The 24,149-nt window shown below is 43.0% G+C and overlaps 1 protein-coding gene across 2 annotated transcripts; it reads left to right on the top strand.

Annotated features, from left to right (window-relative positions):
* Positions 1-21,624, top strand: PLIN2 (perilipin 2). Of its 2 annotated transcripts, none has more exons than XM_084834573.1 (9): positions 1-189; positions 3,334-3,388; positions 3,486-3,681; positions 5,735-5,817; positions 6,692-6,977; positions 7,536-7,720; positions 9,554-9,688; positions 11,103-11,393; positions 19,823-21,624. In XM_084834573.1, the coding sequence occupies exons 2-9, from the start codon at positions 3,359-3,361 to the stop codon at positions 19,955-19,957; spliced, it is 1,341 nt and encodes a 446-aa protein (XP_084690699.1). In that variant the 5' UTR covers positions 1-189; positions 3,334-3,358; the 3' UTR covers positions 19,958-21,624. The 2 variants fall into 2 exon arrangements, with proteins under 2 accessions (XP_084690699.1, XP_084690698.1); XM_084834572.1 differs by lacking the exon at positions 1-189 and adding an exon at positions 313-392.
* Positions 21,625-24,149: the final 2,525 nt, after the last annotated feature.

The following is a 24,149-nucleotide window of genomic DNA, read 5'->3' as shown; positions in this document are numbered from 1 at the left end:
ATTGCATAACTGCTGCTGAGGTTAAGCCCACGCGCTCTGCTCTCCAGCGCTCCCCAAGAGCAAAATATTATTTGGTGTGTGTAGGTGTGAGGTCCCCGATCCACCGCGCTAGATCTGGAACCGCTCAGGGAGGAAGAGGAGGAGGAGGAAAGCGGCGGCGGCGAGCGAGGCGCCGCTACGGCGGATCATGTGAGAAGGGCGAGGCGTGTGGGGGAAGCAGCCTGGATCAGCCGCCAGCCATCTCGCGAGAGGTGGCTGCCGGGAGGGTGGTGGCCTCTCTGCATAAATTGCCGGGGGAGGGCCCGGCGCGGCGACAGTAGGCGCGGGGAGCTGAGGAGGGGGTCTGGGGCCAGTCGGCTGCGGCAGATCCAGGAGCTCTCGTCTTTTCGCGGGTGAGTCTCTGCAGCGCCTTGCCCTGGGCGCCTGCGGGCGGATAAGCCTAACCCGACTGGCTCGTCGTCGGTGCACATTTTCAGGCGCGAGCTGATGCCTGGCGCGAGTGGACCTCCCAGCCCTTCGCCTTGGAGGAGCCCAGCCGAAAGCGCAGCCCCTCCGGGCGCGGGGCTGTTCTCTGGGGCGAAGGGCTGCCGCTCTGAGGGGCGCCACCGCCGCCCCCGTTTCTGAGGCGTCCCTCTGGCGGGTGGGCTTGCCTCTGCTGCTGCTTTGCTCGTTCTTACGCGCTGCCTTGCAAGGGCGGGCGTGTGCGTGTGCGTGCCCGCGTTTGCTCCGGAGCACCGAAACCCCAACGCCTCCTTTCTCTTCCTACCGTTAGGAAAAACAACAACAAGCACATAACAGTGCCTGGTGGAGACTGGAGATTAAAGGGACTGCTGATGATGGTCGAGGAGACACTGGGGTAGCTCGACTTAGAGTATACCAGTTGAAATGAATGGGGCTTACGTTAGACTTAACAATGGATGCTGTGTGTCGTCCCCCCCCCCAATAATTATAACTGTATGGCAGCAGGCTTCTTCTTGACACCCCCCCCCCCCATGTATGGAGGGCAAAGAGCTCGATTGTGTGATGTAGCCTCAAGTATAACGGCGTAAACCTGCTGTCAAGAGGAGTTTGGCAAAAGGAAATGCTTCCTAGAGAAATTAAGGCTCTGGAAGGAAGGAAGGTCCAGGTGCCTGGAGGCGCTTGAAAGATGTCAAAGTGATTTAGAAAGAAAGACAAAATCTAGAGTGATGTACTTCCCATTCTTGTCAGTGGTTGAGCTGGACCTGAGGGGTGGGAGGATTTTGTGTATGATAGATCATTTTTACAAAAATATAAATGGCTGGATATTTGTTCTGCACAGAGACAAATGTTCTGCAATGTAATTGGATAAGACTGAGAACTTTCATAGGTGAGCTTATTGTTTAAATAGATTTTTGGTCCTCCTACTTGTAGCCTTAACTCATTTATTCTTTTTGCTGTCAGCCAAAAGTGTGTGTGTGTGTGTGTGTGTGTGCATGTACTAAGTTACCTCTGTTCATTAGAGCGTCAGCAGCATCCAAACTTCTAAATTGCCCCATATTTGAAATGGCTGAGAGGCAAAGTTTGTTGCGGGAGCACAGGATTCTCTGTAGAAGAGGTTTAGTCTTTTATTTCCATTGCAAAAATATTGGTAGTTAGAATAGGAAAAAAAATATTGGTAGTTAGAATAGGAAAAAAAATATTGGTAGTTAGAATAGAAAAACTGAGTGGATGCATAAGCATTTTTAATCTGAAATACAATGCCTTTTGTATTGGAACTGAATGTGTATGGTAACTGTGCTTGACCAATTTATCAACTATATGTATATTTCATAGATGCAAAGAATGCTGTTTTTTGAGTGATTGAACATAAAAAGCCTGTTTGTCCCATTGTCTGACTACAAATTAATCATGTAAATATATCTACTTTGTTATCCATAAAATGATGTGCTCCTACCCTTTTGGAGCGCTCACCTTTTTGTTAATGGGACTGTATGACAGGGAATCCTGCCTTACATTGATAATCAACTTTAAGAGGGACATAATTACTTTTTAGGGGCTTTTTGAAAACAAACAAAACCAGGCTGGTTGTAATAATGCCTACTCCTTAGCCAAAGCCTGCTGTAGAATGACATTTTGCATGTGTAGTAACAGGATAAAAGAGAACTGAGACAGAAACATAGCCTGTCAGGATCTTGGGCTCCTATATCTGCATTAGAGAAACTCTGCTGTGCATTACTGGAAGAATATTCCAGAGCAACTCTCTCAATCATAGAACAATGATGTAGTCTCGTAAAGCAGATGGTGGTTTTGTTTGCAGAAGCATAGTGCCACACCCAGCAGTGGCAGCAGAGAGGATATTTGCAATATGCTGGCCAAACTCTCCACATTATCATTACGAAGAGTACCAGTTAAAAGAGAACACTGTGGAATATGCATTCTAATTTCTGTGTGTGGCTGGGGTGTAATGTGACTCCCTGGCATTGTATTTATGGCACACTCTTTGCTGTAGAACTTGTGCATGAGTGACCATTGTGAATTCAAGGGACTTGCTTGGCTTTTATTACTCATTCTAGAAACCAGAACCTTAATGGTTTTTCTGAAGATATTTGTGTTCATTAGCTTAGTATAGACTACTAGGATACAGCGCCCATTTCTAATATACCAGTTATGAATCAAACTTTATTTTCCTAACTTAATGCTTCTGCATTTTGGCGTGGTAAATGAGGCATGTTTTAGACAGAAGAAAGGTCAAGTATGCAAGTAAGTAGCTTGGTTAAAGCTACTGAAGTCTGTCCAAGGGCAATTCAGCATATGCCTGCATTCTTACCGAACGAACTAGTGAGTATAGTGCAGGAATAATAACCTTGAAATGATTGGGTAATCCAGCTGTGTTTAGGAAAGGTTGGATTTCAGACTTATATGTTTGGGTTTTAATATTCCAGAGCCTCATGTGGCGCAGAGTGGTAGGTGACAGTATTGCAACTGAAACTCTCCCCACGACCTGAGTTCGATCCCAGCAGAAGCTGCGTCCCAGGCAGCCGGCTCAGGTCGACTCAGCCTTCCATCCTTCCGAAGTCAGTAAAATGAGTACCCAGCTTGCTGGGGGAAAGGTAGTCATGACGGGGAAAGGCAATGGCAAACCACCCCACTATAGTCTGCCATGAAAACGCCAGCGAAGGTGGCGTCCCTCTAGGAGTCAGCAATGACTCGGTGTTTGCACAGGAGGAACCTTTCCTTTCCTTTAATATTCCATTCCCTTCCATGAAAAAGATTTTAGTAAATGAATGAGTTGATTACATCTTAGTAGTTGCATCTTGTCGAAGGTTACATTTTATTTCAAGTCTTAAAATTTAATGTGTGTCCTTCTTCCAGACTCTAAAACATTCAAGACAGAAACATGGCAGAAGTGTCAACTGACACACAGCAGGTATGTCTGAATAAACCAGAAATGGCTATCACTTACCCAGGAAGAAATGTGAGTTAAAGAAACGTGGATTAAACTGTCCTGTCTTCTGTATACGCAGAATGTGGTTTCCAGGGTTGCCAACCTTCCCCTGGTGAGTTCCACCTATGACATGGTCTCCTCTGCTTATGTCAACACAAAAGATAATCATCCCTACTTGAAGTCTGTATGTGAGATGGCGGAGAAAGGAGTGAAGACCATCACTGCAGTGGCCATGACCAGTGCTCTGCCTATCATCCAAAAGCTGGAGCCACAGAGTAAGGCATAATCACTTTCTTTTTTTCTTCTTGTCTTTAACAGCATTTACTCATCATCCTTTTAAATTCTTCTGTTTGATCCATAAAGCAGGTCCAACACTTAATTTCCAATGCATGGCTAGCCTTGCATCTTTGACATTCTTGTAACAGCTTTGAATTTCAGTGTCTCGAACTGCATTCAACATAACTTCAGGTTGGTAATTCACCCACTGGAGTTCTGCTTTTAGGCCACAGGCTTGTAAGTAGTTACTTGCCTGGTTGTCTCCTGACAAGTCAGAATTGCTTCCAGGAAACCAGGCAGGGAAGTATTTGTACATTTTGGGATGGGCTGCTGATCCCAAACATAAGTGGCGCATCCAAGGTTTTCAAATAGACACTTTGAACTGAGTGAGACTTACTTCAGGTGGTTGTACCACAAATTATTACAAAAGGACAAACATGAAAGCGAAAATAAAATATGAGCTAGTAACTCGTATGAGCTTATTTCAGCACTGTCTTAATTAGTATTTGTACATTTGGTTCCCACATCTCCAACAAATTGAATCTTGGCTTATTCTGTACAAGTGCAATTCTTATCTACTTGTATTGTGCCTTTCTACTGTAGTATTCAAGGTGGCTAACAATTCCAGCAATATAAAATCACAAACTTAACAATCACAAACCTAACAATGAAAAAAATCTAGAACCAAATAGAACTAGTTTAAACACCAGTTTTTCACTCACCGAAAGGCCTCAGTAGCTAGTTTTTCAGAGGAACAATGGAAGGGAAGGGTAGCATAAAGCTCCCTGTGGAGTGTTCAAAAGGTTAGATGCTGCTATTGAAATGAAAAGGCCTGATCTCCAGTTACCAACTCTCTAACTTCTAAAGGTGAGGCACCTGGGGCAAAGTCTCTATTATTGAGCCCTGCAAATGGACAGACTGATATGAGATCAGACATGCCTTGGTCCCAGGCTACTTCTTTTAATTGGTTTGAGACTTGCAGCATCAATAAGGCAACTGCTTGTTATATTTTTAATCCACCCAATAACCAATGTTCTTTCAGTGGATTACAAACAGTAAGGACTAAAATGCTATACAAACAGTTAAAACTATAAAATAAATACAAATATTTAAAAGAATAAAATACAGAAGAAAACAAATGACACAGGAATCGATAAAACAGCCATAAAATATTTTTACTCCATGGAACCCTATAATAACTGCTGCAGTTTTGACATTTCTTCCTACTTGGCATTGCAAAGGCATTCTTAAGGTACTGCAAGTAGGCCTGGAATGGTCAGATGGCTCCGCTGACCCATATGCTCTGCTGCATTGTCTGTTGCTTGCTATTTATCATGCCCCTTGCTTTCCTTTAGATTGTAATTTGTAAAATGCTCTCTGTGCAAGCCAAGTCACTTCAATAGAGCAGCAAGGATGCTGGAGCTAAAATGTGTTCCCCATGGACAGAAAACATTCCTAAAATGTATGGCTTAGTGAGCATACAGTTGCTGAGAGGAACTGTAATGCCTCCCTCAAACAACAATTCACTGGAGGGCTGTTACCGATACATGCAACAAGCATGTGAGCAGCTAGTACTGAACAGGAGCTTTTAAAACTAATTGGGTGTGGTGCAACAGGTTTTGCCTCCAAGATTAAACTCCTAATGACTTGTGCCTAAGGAACTTTGATTCGTAAGATGCTTAATAAGTAAAAAGCCGCTTACTCAAGTTCATCGTGGCCTAACACTTCACCCACTGCCAAAGTATGTCTTGTGTTCCCCTTTCACCTACTTTCTAAATGCCTCATAGTTAGAAACTTGGCAGTTCATATGTTGTACTCCCTTGCCTGCTGGGGGAAAACCTATTCTTGTAAACTGATGGAGGGCCAGGAAATGCTTCATCGCTTTCGAAAGGGCTCTTTCAACTTGCTAGTGAGACAGTCATGATGGACTTTGTTCTCCACGCACTAGAGCAGAATGCTTCCTGTTTCCTAACCGTAAAAGAAGCTGAACTAGCTTCTGGAACTTCCCTAATATTGCAAGGGCTCTCTTCAATGGTTCTTAATGTTTTCCAGTTGCTGTTGCCAATAGCTATGCTTGTATAGGACTTGACAAAGTTGAAGAGAGGCTGCCTATACTCTATCAACCAACTGATAAGGTAAGTTATTTAGAAGTATTTTTACCTGACTTTTCTCACATTATCTCATAGCTGAGCGGCACATGAACTGAAAAGTACACCCAACAAGCTAGGTCAGAAAAACAACCCTGTATCTTTTTAATGCTGGGAAAGGTATGCAATAGGCCTGAGGGTTAAAATATGATGCTAAGAGCTGGGAAATGTGTGCAGTGCTTCACCCATGAACTCTATATCCACTACTTCATGTATGTGTTGGGTTAAAAAAACTCCCACATGCAGGATTTCTCATTCTTTTCTATGAAAGGAGAGGTTCTGCAGATCCATTCGGACCACTTGTTGCACACATGGAATATTCCATGTTAGCTTTTATGAATGAAAGACACCCCCCCCCCCCCGTTTGCACCTCCTTTTAGACCCACTAGATCTTGGGTGTAGTATATCCCAGGCACTTTTGCCAAAACTAGCTGTCTCCAAGAGGATTTGCAGAGTCTGTATGCAAAGCCTTTTACACTTCAGTCAGTCAAGTTTAAAAGGACACTGGTCATTTAGGCCAACCCTGCCTAAGGCCAGACATCTGTGTTTTATCTTTAAAAGACCCTTGTTCAAATAGACTTTTCTTGAAAACTTTGTAGAATACAATTATTAGTGAGTTTGGTTTGCTACATTTCAGACACTGTTACAGTAGTAATGCTTGATTTTTGTTCATAAGAGATGCTTATTGGAGAGGTGTGAGTATACCACTACTGCTGTGGTTTAGACTACTGCACAGATCTTGCACATTGCAAATTTGACCATCCACTGAGAGACCATATCGTTCACAATGCAGAATCTTAAAGCTAGCAGTACTACTTCTTACGCGTCTCTTCAGTGAGCAGTGAACTTTGTCTTCTTCTAGGTAGTTGCTAATGCAATGGATGCAGTTGTTGGTGCAAAGGATGTTGTAACCACCACTGTGACTGGTGCCAAGGATACTGTTGCACATACTATTAATGGCGTTGTGGACAAGACAAAAGGAGCGGTGCAGGACAGTGTGGAACTGACCAAGTCAGTTGTCAATGGCAGCATTAACACTGTTCTTGGAAGTCGGGTGGTGCGTCTGGTGACTAGTGGAGTGGATACTGCACTCAGCAGATCAGAAACTCTAGTAGACCAATACCTCCCATTTACAGAAGAAGAGCTAGGTAAGTTCTCCTAGAAGGCCAAGTTTGCTGGGCAATTAATAGGCAGATAAGATTCATCCTTCTGTGAAGACTTTACTATTTCATAGGTAGAGACTGGAGGAGAAATACTTTGTCCAACTTTAGGGAAAGTAAAACACAATGAATGACTATTCATTATCGGGTACTATGTTGCAATAAGAAACATGTTTTTTTAATAGGGTAGTTCTGTGATCAGTTAACAGTTTGGCTTACGGCTGCAAGCTTCCTAACATGGAGTTGGACCAATGTCCAGTCAGCCCAAATATTGTAAATTGCAGCAGCTCCCAAGATTCTGAGGCAAGCTTTTCAACAAGATTTTTCCCTGGGAGACTTGCCAACCCACTTAACCTGGGATATTTTGCGAAGCATGCCCTTGACCATTAAATGACAGCCCCTTTCAAAGTTGCCTGTGGAGAACAGTGTGTCTGGATTACAGACAATAGAGTTGGAAGTCACAGGCAAGATGGGAAGCATTTGCTACCTTTAGGATTGCAAATTGTATAGTCCTAACATCCAGTTGAAATGGTTTGTTCTTTGTAGAAAAAGAAGCTACAAAAATGGAAGGATTTGAAGTTGGAGTTCAGAAGCCAAGTTACTATGTTAGACTAGGATCTTTGTCTTCAAAGGTCCGATCACGTGCCTACCAACAGGCCTTAAACAAGGTTAGAGATGCTAAGCTCAAAAGCCAAGAGACAATTTCTCAACTCAATTACACTGTTAATCTGGTAAGTATGTTTCTTAGTAAGTGGGGCCTAACTCTGTTTTTGTAAGTGGGGCCTAACTCTGGGCATTGGAGCTGCTCAGTGGATGTTTAGTGTCTACCATCCCACTTCATATTTATTCTTTCACTCCTGTCATTTTTATTTGTGGATGGGTCTTTGGTTTCATGGACATTTGCAAGGCTGGACTACCATTAAGGTATTAAACTGTCCAAAGTGTTTTACCAGCTAGCCTGCCCACACACATAGGCAAAAAATAAAAATGGACTTTTAAACATCTGGTCATTAAAACAATGAGTAAACAGCTGTTCTGGCATGAGACAAAGAATCTGAATGAAAAGATGTTGGCATTTTTTCGGGCGGCAACTTCAAAGGAACATTCTTGTCCTCATTCCTCAAAAGACCAAAGTGGGGGGGAAATCTTTGCCCAAAGTGACACCCATTTGCTATCCACAGCAGGGTTTTGCAGCTGAGTGCAAATGCTCTCCCTCCCCGTAGGATGCTCCATTTGAGCTAGGGCTGGACTGCAGAATGTCTTCTCAGTTCAGGGCTGAGCTAGAGAATATATGGAACAGGGCATCTGAGCATGTGCAAGTCCTTGCCAACTCATGGAGTAACGCCATAGCTAGTCCACATATATCAAAGAACAGCAAAAGTCTGGCAGTAAGCTGCAGATGAAAGCAATTTCTCTTGCTCTTCCTCCAAATATTGGCTGCTACAGCTCCTCCCTCAGGCAACTAACAACTCACTTCCCTTCACATCTCAGTTCTCAGTTATGCTGTGCACAGTGCAAATGGAAGATAATGGTAACGCTGGCTTGGGCTGTTAAATGAGTCTCGCTTTAGAAGTGAGAGCAGCTAGAATAGCAGCAGCTGGCTCTTGGCTTTTTACAAAAAGCAGGTGGTGTCTGGTGTGAGCTGAAACTTTGCTGCTATATTGAATATATACAGTTGCTTTCTGTTAAAAGGGCCCAACATATGCTGGAGTCTTAAGGGCTCTGAGTTGGCACTGCTCCGGTGGGGGCAATTCCTGCTAGCCCCAGGCAAATAAATGAGACCAGCCACAGTCTGTTGGTCCGGATGACAGGACAGGCTGCGGGAAAGCAAAAACGTTGAACTCCTCACAGTGGTGTTGGAGTGGGGAGGGGAGAGTGGGATTCCCGTCATGATAAGCTATTGTTTATTTTTCCATTTGAATGGAGGTAATAAACAAGGGGGTTGGTGAGCAGGCGCCTTGTGTTTCTGTCTTGGGAATTCTTTGGTGGAACTTGAGCATTAACCAGTGCTGACTGCTTTTAGCACGAAACCTGTCTGTGTGAATTAGTATTTTCCCAACGCTTCTTTGATTTTCTTCAGTGGCTGGGCTTTTAATTTCTATGAGTAGAGTTTCCCATTCTGTGAGCAGCTTTCCTCCCCCTGCTTCCTGTTACAGCCCACTGTGTCCCCCCAAAAGCTGCTCTTGACGAGTTGAGGGACATTCCAGAATAGCACATGATGTGGTCCATGGGACTGTAGCAGAAGGGGAAATGGTAAAAATCGGGGGCCCTCCCTTCTGCTTGCACAATGCCACTTTTGGATCCAAGCAGATAACTTGCAGTTCTCAAAATCCATGTGACTCTATGAAATTCCCTCTTCCTAATATTTTTTGAGGATTTGTTATGGATATTGAACACCCCCACCCCAAATAGAGCTTTAAAATGAGAAGCCAGAGCTGGACTTGTACAAGTAGGTTTGAAAACTGTTGAACAGAGATGGCTTTTAGTTGAAAAAATATCCCAACAAGAATGGAAGTTTAGAGGACTTACTGCAAATGTGAACGTGCATGTTTTTTGTATTCTAGATTGAATATGCCAGAAAGAATATGAATAGTGCCAACCAGAAACTCCAAGATGCCCAACAGAAGTTGTATAATTCTTGGGTTGAATGGAGGAAAAACACAGGCGAAAATGATGATGGTGACTTGAATAGTGCTGAGGTATGTGCCTGAGTGTGCATGCTATAAATACATGGACATGTACACAAATATAGATTCCATATTCATCTTGCTTTGGTTGTGCTCTGTTTCCAGCATTACTTTATATAATGGAAGCAACAGCACTAACAGTTAAGTAATGGGGATTTTGTTTTTGATCAATTGGCCAGTGGGCTGAACTCATGTGTGTGTGTTAAATCACCTGCATGCATATCTAGTTGCATATGCTTGTTAACACTACATGCTTTTTGGGTGCACATTTGAGCTGAAGAGAAACCAATATGCTCTGGCATAGGTAGGTCAGAGCAAAACAGGTAGTAAGAAAAGCCTCCATTTCCCTACTTGCAGATGTAGCTTCCTTCTTATAGCAACTTGATTGAGAAAATCAAATAGCTGCTGCTGAAGGAGTTTTGGTTTGGTCCAGAGGTTCCCAACATCACATTTTTTTTGGTGGTTGCTGCAGCAGTCCACAGCTGGGCATCCTGAAAGTTCTCTATCAAGGTTAAGAGTGTTAACCGCTTGACCGACATAATTACAGCGGTCATAAGGCTGCTGTCCAAGATTGAACTCGTAGGTTTAAACTTAGCTCTTGCTACTATTGGGCATTAACTGCTTCGCTGGCTCAAGCAGTGGAAGTACAGCAAGCTGTATAGAAAAGGCAAAACATGTCCAATAGAAAAGTGACCTCTCCTAAATCTTTATAGGGAGGAAATGGGTATGAAGTTAAACCTAGTCAGCGAATGGGATATGACTGAAGAACCACTTGATAGAGCTGTACGACTGGAAGGCCAGGAGACAAAAGGGTTAGATTAGACTGGTAGCCCCAGCCTAATCCCTTGGATAGAGGCATTTGCATTGGGAGAAACACTGGTCAGTGAGTTGGATCCAGATTTGTGCTCAGCAGAGTTCCACCAGCAATGGAGGAACGGGGTGCGGCAATGTGGCAAATTCCTCCAGTTTTCCCCTTCTGCCCTGCAGCCCCAGTATTACCTCTTACACTTTTCTGGAAGGTTAGGGGAATCACATGGGAGGTGGTGCTGATGGCTACAGGGGGACGGTGGAGTTGGCAAAAAAAAGCTGACCTTCCCCCCTCCTCCAGCAGGAAGCCTGTGCTGGATCCTGCTTCCCTCTGAGAACAGGAGTCCTTCTATTTGTGGAGTTCTGGATCCATCATAACGTGTTAGTTGAAAGAGGGGTGGGGATTTAATTGGTTTTGTACATTGGGTGTACTCCACATTGAAAATTCTAGTTAATGTCAGGTGGCGATGGCTTTGGCAGTGGAATGTCAGCTTCGGCCAACAGAAGTATTGCAAAGTTCTTCTGAATTTCCTACCCCCTCCTTTTTCTTGTGGGTGATTGGAACCTATAATTTAGCAAAGTTAAAAACTTATTTTCAAGATCTGTTCTTTGTTTCCAGTACATAGAATCACGCACGCTATCAATTGCACGGAATCTGACCCAGCAGCTTCAAACCACCTGCCTCACCATAGTGTCAAGTATACAGGGCTTGCCACAGAACATCCAGGACCAGGTTCACCATGTTGGAGAAATGGCAGGAGAGGTCTACCAAAGCTTCCGCTCGACATCTTCTTTCCGAGAAGTGTCTGACAACCTTATTGTCACCAGTAAAGGGCAACTGAAGAAAATGAAGGAATCGTTGGATGATGTGATGGATTATCTTGTAAACAACACGCCACTCAACTGGCTGGTAGGTCCCTTTTACCCGCAATTGGCTGGCTCCCAGAATGCTGAGCACAAAGGTGAAGGGGAGAAAAAGACCAGCCAGGAGGACAAACAGCCTGAACACAACACAGAATAAATCGCAGCATGGCAAACATATACTCTGTAGCCTGACTATAACAAGGTGGCTGATGTAGCTGCAATGTAACCTGTTGGGGGAATTAAATGACAGGAGAAGTTTTGATTTCTGCCATACTTCCACTGGGACCTTCTCTGGCAAAGAGAACCGTTTTATAAGTAAAGAGATCCTTGTATGTCTGAGTTGTGCTATTAGTGCTTTGGCTAGAAGTAGTGAAAGATGTGACGTGCCTTAAGACTTCTAAACCTCAGCAGATTACATTGGAGAAAACGCCTTGTTTAGCTAACAAAGTCCCATCTTGCCTGTTCAAGTGGCCTTTAAAAGGAACTTACTGCTATTCTGATGCATAGAAACAAATTCAGCAAACCACTTAATTGGCAAATACTTTATTGAAAACCTTTGGCAGCATAATTGGAATTTCTTATCCAGCTTCCTTTGAAAATGGCATACTGTGCCCTTGCATACATACTATTGCTTACAACTACCTTAAACCAAATTGTTCTAGTACCAAAAAGGTCTTGACGAATGTTACCACTTTTTGAATGGGGCTTATAACTAATACCTGCCAGAGTTACTCATATGCTATGACAGTTTACATTATCCTTTCACATTTTTAAAGACTTTGTACTACTCAATAACTCCACTTAAAGTACTATTGAGTACTGTGCGCTAAATACATGATTCATGCTGTTTGTGCACGGGTGTTTAGCCTGTCCTTTCTGTAGTGCCTTGCCTTGTAATTTCACTTGTATGCTTCAGTAATAAATGCTTCAGCAGCCAAAGTCTGTCTCTTGAATTGTGTAAACAAACATTGTTGATACTAAACAAATATTGTGACTCAATGACTATTGAGCTGGGTCGTCTTTTAAAACTGGATGAATACAGACTGCTGGTCCACTAATCGGCATCAAACATTCTATGTAAATAGATGGGCTAGATGTTGCTGCTGCATTTGTTTCCTACCTGTGGCTTCTCCTCAGCTTTCCAGATACTTGCTGCTGCTTAATCTTTACCATTCTAGCTTTATCATTCCAGCTTTTGCTTGTACCCTGCTTCTCTGGGTCAGGGTCTTTTAATGGGTGGGTTGTGACTTGGCAGCAGGTTGCCATAATGTAATATCCAAACTAAGGCCATCATACCCTTCTCCTGTAGTACAGATATTCTGTGGGCTTCACAATTCATCAGACTTCACAACAGATGCTGAGAACAACTGACCTCAGCTGTTGGAGAACCCCAGTTACACATCTAGGGATGTCTGTACTTCCTGCTCTGCAGATTTCGTGCTTAACTCAAACATACCTGACCTTTTGCTACTGGTAGTCACCTCTCTACTGCACTTATAATTGGAAGATAAAGTATGCCAACTTTAGTATGTTGATAGTTTTGCCCACACAGTGGGGCGCTTATGCCCCTGCCAGTTCCCTTCCACAAGGATTAGGTCGTGCCAATTCCGTTGTCTAAGTGGGACCTACCACTTACGCAAGGGAGATCTAGCACTACTGAGAGGAAGCCCCCAAATGAGTGGAAATGCACATTTCAGGAGAGAGGCAGGTCAGCATAGCTCTCTTATGTGAGCTCTGTGGACTTACCCCCTTCCAGAAATGAGTGTTTCTTGTTGTCCCAGAACCACTAAGTCACCACTGGGCAAGCAGTGGGGGCTGCTTGCCCAACAGAGTAGACAGGGCACTGGACAATTGACAGGAGCAAAAGTGTTCTCTTGGATACTGGCCAGAAAAACCATCTACTGCAGGGGTGCAGAACCTTTCAGCCCAAAGGCCAAAATCCATTTTGGAGAAGCTCTTGGGCTGCCTTCTAGTGGTGGGCAGTGCTGAAGGTTAAAGGGGCGGGGCTAAAATATGAGAAATACCAGTATATTTTAGCTTAAGGCTCTCACGCCCAATAATAAAACTTAGAGGCATTTCAACTTTGTACATTTGGGGGGAAATGCTCAAAATCCAAGAACCACCAAATCACTGGTTTGGGGGGAAAGACGGCAGGGCCACTCAAAGGAGCCCCATGCAGGCTAGATTTGGCTCCCATACCTGTGCTTCTGCACCCCTGATCTATTGTGTGAGATGCCCTGAGGCTTCTTCCTGTATAGAATTCATGCCACAAGGACTAAATGTTCCATTAAGAAAATTAAGCCACAGTGGAGCTGTTCAGTCGGTCACAATTGTGTACATTTGGGTCTCCAATAAGTTATCTCTGTATAATTTCCTTGGTAAAAGCTTTTGTAATTCTGAAAGATTGCTTAAAACATGAACTATGCAAACTAAAACTCTTAAATGATCTGGATATACCATCTTTAGATTGTCCAGTGCATACATGCAAGGAATTATGTGAACTGTGGTGGTAAACTAAAAAAACATAAACTTTGGCAGGCTAAGGGAAAGTGGTCCTTCTACAGCTGGGCCCAGTTAGCCGTTTAAGGATCAGGAATAGGTTGTGGGATCTTGTAAGGACATCCTCACTGTGCCCCCTTCCATTCAGGCTAAGAATTCGCCTCTGTATGCAGTTCTGGTGTTGCATGAGCATTTGTTATCTGCATTAAAACAAAACTGTATGTGCTTCTAAGCTCATCTTGAGAACCTTGATTTAAAGCAGGATTCTAAGTTTAGGAATTTAGCCGCTTTCAATGTAAGGTGGCTGATAAGTTGCACAACACAAGCATTGTGTAGAGGTGGGTGCGGTGAGGGCATACGGGTGTCACCTAACTCACTTCTTCTCACAAATAGTTAAATTATTTGGTCATATAATCCTTAATTATCATTGGCAGAACAGTTGACTTCCTACTTTCTAAAGGCTTTAATGGAATAGTACTGAGAGAAGACAGTATAATTTGGATTATGAAATCTAAAAATGTTTTGTAATGTAGTACCTTAAGTCCCAGAGTTGACTTTAAGAAACAGGCAAATAAACTTGTTTATTTTGCACATACTCCTCAAATTAGTTATCTACGATTTACTTGTATATTAAGTATTTATTACAGGAACTTACTCCTGAGTGCCACTGCAGAACTTAAACCACCAGTAACAGTGGTGGAGGTTCTTAAAACCAGCAAAGCAGTGAGTTGGCATAAAAACACAGTAGAAGGCTTACGGTTCAGAAGGCCTGAGAAAATCATCAAGGTCATCACCTGGTGCCGAAAAAGATATCAGTCTTGGTGCTAGGTTCACTTGCCTAGAAAATGTCACAACAACCTCAAAGACCCTATCACGAGTCATTGCCTTCCTCACTTCTGAAGGTGTGAGGACATGGAGAAGGACATTTGAGGATGAGAATATTTGGGCAGGTTCATGCAAGATGACAGCAGACTGAATACATAGTATGGCAAGATACACTGGACCCTTTTTACTTCTAGTTTTTAAAAGCACATACTAGCCTTGCTATTGTAGACAGGGCAATAGAGGCTATTTACAAAGAAAATTAATACATTTCAGATTGTTCAGAACTTAGTTGGTTAAACCAAGTTATATTGTGTTTGTGGTTACCATCCCTTCGTCATTATATTTTTATAAGCAATAACCTAGATCTTGGTTTGTGGGAGATGTGAAGCAGGATTATTTGATGCCCAAAATGAATATTGCTTGCAGAGCTGAGCTTTGAATTTATATTGCCAACCTTCATGTGAACCTCCCTGCTTCCTCTTTAACAAGGCCTAGCTGCATTTGAACTACATAAATGCATGGCTCTTTCCAAAAACAGCAACCTCTGATTTAATCTTGTTGTTGCAACTAACTGGTGTTAACATTGATTTACTGGTAAACGATGATGTAGTACTTGGATGCTGCATGTAAAAAATGTTGGCTGGAAGACGGATACTCCTCAGACATGTTTGGGAAGGCTCCAAGCAAAAGAATTAGTTATATATGAACTCTGTAAACACACAACACTTCCAACTATTGCTTTGTCAGAAGCACTGAGAGCATGAATAGGGTAATACCAATACTACTTGGGTGATAGAAATGCTAAAGTATTCAAGAATGGAAGCCCGGGGGTGGAGAAGGAGAAGACTGTCTAACTCCAGCCTTCCTTTAAGGGAAGACAAACACTTTGATGAAATAGGGTAAAGGTGAGGGAACCTGTAGCCCTCCAGATGTTGTTCACCTACAGCTTCCATCCCTGACCAATGGCCATGCTGGCTGGGGCAGATGGGATTTGGACTCCAACAACGTGTGGAGGGCCACTATTTCATTACTCCTGAAACAGGGTTTGTCTCAAATGGGCTGGGGCTGACATGCATCCCCATGGGCCCTCCATGCTTTTATAATGCCTGAACAGGGCTAAAACAATTTGGCTTTAACATTCTACTGCAATATATACTATGAGTATAAATAGGAGGAGATGGGCTTCCATCTGGCTTTGTTAAGAATTTCCTAGCAAATATGAAGTGGGCATAAGGAGAAATACAAATTTATGTCCAATCACTTATGGAGTCTTTTTGCTCTAAACTTCCAGCAAAGTTCTAATGGATTATAGTGGTTCCGTTAATAGGACCAATATGGACTCAGCTTGGGGATCAAAGATGAATTTTGAACAAGCAATCTGCCAGCTTCAGTGTTTTTCCTGAGGGTTCACAGGGTTTCAAGTCTGGTGCAAGCATTTCTGCTGGCATGTTCTAGCCATGCACCATTTTTTTGTTGTTAAAATGCCTAACTTGGACAAAGGTGAGACACTTTCCTTCCCTTTCTCATCCTTAATCAAGCTATAGTTTCTCGCTTTAGTGAATGGCTGTAGAATTGCAGCAGGCTGCAAACATCCCTGTTAGGTCTTCTGTTTCGCACCGGGGTGGGAAACCTCTTTCAGCCAAGGGCTGAATCTCATTTGAAAGAAGCTCGGGGTGGAGGGGGATTCCAGTAATAGGTGGACCCAAAGGAAAAGGAACAGAGTTAAAGGGAAAAGGGGTGGGGTCAACATTACAAAAAAATACCGGCATATTGTAGCTTAAAGCTGTTGCTGCCAGTAACAAGGCCTTAGGAGAGGCAATTCAACCTTTTAAAATGGAGAAAAAAGCTGCACAAAAGCCAGGGAGCCACCAAATGATTGGTTGTTGGGGGAAAGATGGTATGGCCATCCGGGAAACCTCGGGCGGGCTGGATTTGGCCCCTGGGCCTGAGGTGCCCCACCCCTGGTTTAGCACTTTGCAGCTTGAGTAGTTAAAAGATCAGGTGTGCTCAATAGCTCCGGGTCCAAGACCTGTGGGAGACAGCTGAGGTCATGTCACAACTTTAACAGGCCTTCCAGTAAAAGCTCCTCTGTGATACTGTTCTTACTGTTAATATTAAAAGGTGAGTAGCAGTTTCCTTTCTTTTTTATAATTGAAAAAGTGTTAAACTTATCATGGATCTCCTGCCCCCGCCCTCTATATCAGCCAGCTGGAGAGAAAAAATGGAGATGATGATCAACCTGTTGCATTTGAGCTGATAGGTTTTCAGCAGTAGATGGCTTTAATACATGTATTTAAAACGATGATATGCAGGATAATCCATCCATTTTGTTTCATGACACTATTTATTGCTGGCGAAATATGTTAGGAATGTTTTCCCCCACATTGGGAGTATTTCTTCTTGCTCTGTTTCTAGAGCCTTTAATGAATAATATGAATATAGATAAGGAGTCTTCTTCTGCATAGGCGAGCAATGTACAATATAGCGTAAACCCCAGGTGTGCCTTTATTTTGCCATCGTTTAGACAGACTTATACATTCCATTAGTATTCAAGATAAATTAGCTACAGAACATGGTCAAACAGGTCAGGATGGAGTAGGCAACTTGATCTGGAATCAAACCTGCTGCTGAAATAGATCAGGAACAGGACTAACCTCCACATTACCCCTTCCAAAATGTCTTCCTGTCCAGATGTGCAGATCCTCAGGCCTGGGTCCCAATCTAACCCTCCAGGTGTCCCAGATGGCCATGCCCCCTTCCCCTGGCCCCACCCCCTTTGTCCCAAACACCAATCCTTTGGTGTTTTCCCGACTTTTGTGCTGTTCCCTCCACTCCCCATTCTAAAAAGATGGGAATGCCTTTCCTAAGGCTTATTTACTGGCTGTAAGAGAGCCTTACACTAAAATTTGCCAGTATTTTTGGCCCTGCCCCCTTTTGCTTTTGGCCCCATCCACCACTGGAACATGGCCCCTGAGAACTTCTTTGAAATGGAATTTGGCTGTCGGCCTGAAAGAAGCTCTGCACCCCTGCTTTAGTTAATGGAGTGCAGGAACAGAAAACTCCCTGCTTGCCTCATCATTCCAGAAACCCAAAAAACATGATTGTAGCACATAGGAATCTGAAATATTCTCTGTAGACCTGCATAGCAGGAGAATTAGCTAGGATACTACTTTTACAGACAGAGCCTTAAAAAATAATGTGTAGTCTTATCCTACCCATGTTTACTCTGAAGTAGCTTTGATTAATTTCAATGGATTGTGCCTCCGAATGAGAATAGTATTGCAACCTTACTTAGTTCAGTCATGTATTTAACAACTCCTAGTAGTCACAGATGACTACTAGGCAGGTGAAGAAAGGCAGGTGAGCAGACCAGCAGAGGAGGGATGGAGTGGTGCATCCCTCTTCTGCACCCAGCATAGACACCAAGTAGGCTGCCATAGGAGTGAAGCCTCCCCACCCCCCTGTGTCTAGCAGAGAAATGCAGTGGGCTGCTGGAGGAAGGAAGGATGGAGTTCTCGGTCCCCCTGTGGCCAGCCCCCAGTGTGCTAGTATATATTTTTTGCAGGCTAGCCATTTTTGCGGCCTTATTTACAAGGAGGCCCTAGTCATGAATGAGCCATTGACTTGAATGTTTTCGAAATGAATCATTTCTACTTTGCATGACTCAGTTTGTCCTAACTATTGTGATGCTATAGTAGGCCTGATCTTTTTGAAATGAAATTAAGCTGTGTACAGATGTTTATTTGTTGCAAATAAGAGATCTTTGCTGCCAAATTGGCTTTCAATGCAGAAGAGCTTGTGAAGATACCAAATGCACAGCATCTGTTTGAGATTGTTCCTGGTAAATATCATACCAGTATAATTTGGAAATGTACACCCATGTTCCCAGGGCTTGCTAAGGAATATTGAAACCTAAACAATGATCCCAACAAATATTTGCAGGAACATGAAGCTCTGTATAGTTTTTATTTATTTATTTATTTATTTCATTTCTCTACCACCCAATGGCCAAAGCTCTCTGGGCGGTTCACAACCCTTATAAGATGCCACCTACACAGCTTAATACTCTGCCTTAAAGAACAACCCTTCCATAAATTCCCTGTCCATCAGATATTACCTATTATTGCCTTTCTGCAGCTTCATCGCCTCATAGAAATGCAACTCCTTTGAACTGGGTTTTTGCTACTCAGTATCCCGCACCCATAACTGTTCACAGGTCAGGAAAACTAGAAAGCGCATGCCTGCTGTTCCTTGAGAGAGGCCAGGTTTTCTCAGATTTTATACTCCCATTAGAGTCAAAGGGGCATGAAGTTGGTGAGGGGAGCTGATTCTCTCTGCAGTTTTCCTCCCTTCTCCAAGCTGAGCTCACTTCTGGTATCAACAGTATGGCTCAGAAGAAAAAAGAGTTGGGGACAAACCATAGGAATACAAGCTGTAGGTGTGAGAAAGCGAGGAGGGCATAGCTCAGGCTTATTGGTCTAGGGCAGGGGTGGGGGACCTGTAGCCCTCCAGTTGTTGGACCACAACTTGAATCATTCCTGACATTGGCCATGCTGACGGGCTGATGAGAGTTGGAATTCAGCAACATCAGGAGGGCCATACGTTCCCCACACCTGGTCTGTTACGATTCTAGCTTTGGGTATGGGAAGTCCTCTCTTCAGTTCCAACACAAGCCCATGCAAGAAGGAGGAGATCTTAAATGAGGGCCAGAGTTCAGTGGTAGAGAAAATGCTTAGCATATGTTTCCAGGCAGGGCTGGGAAAGAGCCTAGGCAGACACTGCCAGTCAGTGTGAACAGTACTGACATTGATGGACCAATAGTCTTAGCTTCCTATATTAAAATTACACAAGTTGGACATATTAGGGGATTGGCTTCAAATGGATGAGTGTTTCTTTTATGTCTCACTATGAAACGCACAACAGAGAGACTAATGTTCCCCCATTACCTTAATTCTTGGTGAACATTTTCACCAGATTTCTTTTTGATATTTGATGTGCTTTATTTGCATCAATACACTTTTCAGATGGGACGGGGGTGGGGGAGATGCTGGCTAGTTCCTATTGTCCTCCTTGTGGGTTCCCAGGTGCTTAATGCTTTGGGAAATGTATCAAATTTTGCCTTCAAATCTATCTTACTTTCTTCCTCTGCAGGTTCTAGATTTCACCATCACAGACTTGTCTTCGGAATCTGATGAGATACCAGACATCTTGGCTTTGGACGAGGAGGGGCAGGTTGACTATTCACGCACAAATGGTCCAATCGCTACAGGACAAAGAGTTGAATAGACACCGAGTGCAAAAAAATGTCCCTATAATATCCATACACTTTTCTGCTAACTTATTCACCTCCTGCTTTTTGGAATGGAAATAACCTAGTTCTTGGGGAGTACAGGGTTGTTTAGAACATTTTTGTTTCATTTAGATCAATTAAAATTCTGACTTATGGTGATGATGATGGAACACATGCTAGCTTAATGTTTTAGCATGGGCAACAGTCCGTTTTGTCCTCCAGGTCAGATAAATGTTTTCAACTGGTCTTAAAGATCAATTTAAGACTATATCACAAATTTGGCCAGCAACAGCTTTAGAAACAACAGCCCTGCTACATTACATGAAACCTGTCTCTAAGAAGATTTGCTGCCTGAAGTTTCCTTCTTCAGTTCCTCTGTAAAACACTTCTATATTGCTGCATCTCTACAGCTTTACTTGCCAGGAAGAAAAACCAGCTAAGAATATTCCTCATCTCTTTCGGTTTCATTGTAAAGTGTCTGCATGACTGCGTGTACTATGCTTTTAAAACAATTCCCCTTTTGGCTCTACTGCAATGGGATGACTCGGTGTCTCTTTTCTTCATGACTTTCTCTTCTGTTAATCTGATGCTTTGGCAAAGCACTAACCAAGTTCTTATGAAGTAATAAATCTGTGTGTGGGCTGTACCATGTCAGACTGTAGGGGGGGGACCACATAATTGTATGATCCTCCATATAAACATATAGAAAACAAACATGCCAGGGAAAAGGTTAGACTAGAACTCTTTCCCCCTTGCATGTAATTACCTATGCGAAGGGTCATTTTTATATATATATATCTGCCAGAGCATTCAATCATGCGAGTCCCCATCATAAGTGGTACAACCCATGCACAGGTTTACCATCTCAGTAAGAATTTGGCATGCCTTCCCCAGCCCAGTACCATCTAGAAGTTTTGGACTTCAGCTCCCATGGTCAATAGTTAGAGTCCAGGAGCTGTAGTCCAAAACACCTGGAGGGCATCAGGTTTGGAAAGCTGAATTAGGGTATAGATAAAAGCATGGAGTTAGAAGAGGACAAATGTAAAGAAAATAGAGACAAATCAACTTTATGGGATGCAAACTGGAAAACTCACAACAGAAAGTGGTGGGGAGTGAGAGAAAACAGAACTGCAGATGCAGTGATGTAAAGGTGAAAAAGAGAAGAAAGAACATGAATGAGAGGGAGAAAGCTACATTGTGAAGCAACGTTCCTGCTCCTCCCACATTTGCTTCAACAGGGTTTATATAGTTGCTGTAGTTTGCCAACAAACAGATCCTGTATTTCTTGATGCAAGTCAGAAGCTTCAGGGGAAGCTCTAATTAGAATCTAGAAATGAAGAATCCAACTTATCTGACTAAATGCTATCACTGAAAGGCTGCACCATTTTTATTTGTGTTTTGTTTGGATGCCCCTTTAACATCATTGACAGTGTTGTTTGTACTGTATTGTTTGCACTGCTGTGGAGTCATGAGGGTGTCCTCTGGTGCTAATTTTATAGACTAGGTGCACAAGTCTGGATTAAAGACGTAATTTGGCTTTCTCTGTAGCATGAGATGGACACACCCATACTCTAAAGTAATATCAGATGTAACATTAAAGTTTTAAGAACTAGTCACTGAAATGCCTTGGAAATAAAGTTTGAACTATATAATTTGATGGCTGATGTTGTTTTGCTTCTCCTTTTTATTGCTATTTATATAATATATCCCTGAAACCCTTAGAAAATCATGATTATTTGAAGCAGCAGAGGATGGAACTTGATCCTCTGTGGTTGGTCTTAAATCTGTAAGTAAACAGGGCTATACAAAAAGGCACATATGCTCTGTCACTGTTGATTCTAAAGTCAGATGGCTTCCGGGAAACAGAAAATTTGCTGCTTCTGCACGTAGTTATGCTAAAAAAGAGGGGGCCGGGATTTGTTAAAGAAGTCTGTGTTGCTTATGTAAGGATGTAAATGAGCAGGCTCTAGCCATTCAAATTATGTTTTCATAAACACTTTAATCAAGCTTTGGACTTTCTTCATTCCCATCCTTTCAGAAAACAGGAAGTGATAGTATGATTTGGGTACATGCTCTGTTTGAGGGATGAATAACTTCTATTCCTGAAATGTTTTAACATAAAAATATTTTAGGAGTAAGGCCTAGTGCAGCCTTCCTCAATCTGGTGCCCTCCATAGGCCATGTTGGCTGGGGATGATAGGTGTTGTAGTCCAACATATCTGGAGGGCACCAGGTTGGGGTAGGCTGGCTTAGAGACCCTGAGGTGTTTTGGTGCCTGGCAGAATATCTGCACCAATTTAATTCTCAACACATTTCAACATGGGTCTTTATCAAGGGAACAACTCTTAAAGACTTTTCTGGAGGATTCCCTCTCCCTTACTTCTTCCAGAATGTCTTTTTCTGATCCCTATTAGTATGGTTTCCAGAAGAATAAATAATTGATTATTTGCTGCTCTTTAATGGTATCCTAAAATCCATAGCCTGAAGTGGGTAACCTCATCTTGCCTAAGTGTGTGTATGTGTGTGTGTGTGTACACATTGTGCTGCCTTTCCCAACCCACAAGATTAGGAAGTGAAGGATAACCAAGCTAGAAGCAACAGTTCTTTCCTGACCTGCAAACAATTATGGGGAAAATAAACCAGGTCATCCCTGCCGGTTTTCACAGAGACTGGGCCACCTTATGAGAAAAATTGGGATACATATGGACTCCTGCAGATAACTGTGAGAACTGAAAAGTCTCTTAGAACAGAAAAGTAAAGCTGCTTTGCGCATGTCACAGAACGAGGTGGTAGAATGGACTAACACAGGAAAACAACATAGGGAGCTGCCGTATGCTGTCAGGCCGTTAGTCCGTCTAGTTCTGTATTGATGACTGGCAGTGTCTTTCCAGCATTTCAGACGGGAAGATGCCTCAGCCCTACCTGGAGATGCTGGGGATTTACCCTAGGACGGGAAGATGCCTCAGCCCTACCTGGAGATGCTGGGGATTTACCCTAGGACCTTTTGCATAGAAATAAGGTGCTCTACTAGCTGAGGCCCCTCTTCAAACTGTACCACCTCAGACCACCAATGTAGGAAGGCCATTTTGTGATGCTCCAACTTAAAAAAAAAAAAAAGCAACATAAAGGCTCTATCTCAGCCCATTCCCCGAGTTCTAGTTTTCTAGCTGTGGAGAATTGGTTAAAACAATACAATAGCCATAGGGGAATATTTAAAACAGTGATCTAATCTAGAGCTGTGCATAAATGGCCTCTTGAAATTCTCCACCATACTTGTGGGCAGAGACATTTGGGAGACAAGTTCACTGAATTTCCCCAGGGGGAGGAAAAATTCTCAACAGTTTCTCCCAGGTAGGGGTCCCCATTGGCAGGGCTTGTAGCACAACTTCTTTCTTTTCTGGTAAGGATTTGGGGTTTTTCATGCTGCAAGAGCATCAACTGTCTTGGCAGGCTGGCCCCCAGTTTACACCCACCGCCATGCAGGTGGGGGTAGTGTTGTGTCTAGCTCCAGGGATGAGTTGGAGATAGTGCTCTGCCAAAATCTGTCCTCCAATTTCCTGGAAGTTTTTTCCCACCCACCCCACTCCCATGAAAGAGGCTTCCATTGTCCTGCCTCATTCAGGATGTTTTACAATGTATTTTTGTGGTGTTTTTGAGCATACCTAATCACAGCTAGTGTCCCAGGCTGCCTGCATGATCTGAAAAAGCCCTATGGGAGGAATTATCTCATGGTGCCTTAAACTGGCTTTCATTAAAGTGTAGGAAGCTGAGGAGGCTACAGGCGGGCAGAGAGATGATTGTACCTACGAAAAAAGGACACTGGTGCTCACTCCTCGGCCACCTCCTAAGTAAGGTAAGCCCAAGAAACCCAAACCCAACCCATGAGAAGTTCTCTGAAATTTCTTCACCATTGAATTTCTTTTCAAAAGCAATTTCTCTTCTATCAAATTGAAGGAGAATGGTTGAAAAAATGTGAGAGAAATTTTCGGCACAGCACTAATCTAATATTGAAATTTTAAATGATGCTAAATTTGATCAAAAGCACTACAAAAATACTACCAACTGTTGTTAATAACACCTCTGATACTAGCCTGTAACATGGTATATTAAAAGAGGTTACATGACTTCTATGAGTCAGCTACAGTTATACTTTCACTTATTTACGCTTCTAGAAGCATATGCATGAGA

The sequence above is a fragment of the Heloderma suspectum genome, chromosome 2, assembly GCF_057233095.1.
Source record: "Heloderma suspectum isolate Gila_16-S chromosome 2, 16-S_ref, whole genome shotgun sequence".
In the NCBI taxonomy this organism is placed as follows: Eukaryota; Metazoa; Chordata; class Lepidosauria; order Squamata; family Helodermatidae; genus Heloderma; species Heloderma suspectum.
This window is presented reverse-complemented; position numbering and strand designations above follow the sequence as displayed.

Bases quoted from the DNA above. Each gene is read 5' to 3' on its own strand.
- PLIN2 (XM_084834573.1), top strand. From the start codon at position 3,359: ATGGCAGAAGTGTCAACTGACACACAGCAG. The intron at 5,818-6,691 runs GTAAGTTATTTA...GTCTTCTTCTAG, and splicing joins TCTATCAACCAACTGATAAG to GTAGTTGCTAATGCAATGGA. The intron at 7,721-9,553 runs GTAAGTATGTTT...TTTGTATTCTAG, and splicing joins TCAATTACACTGTTAATCTG to ATTGAATATGCCAGAAAGAA.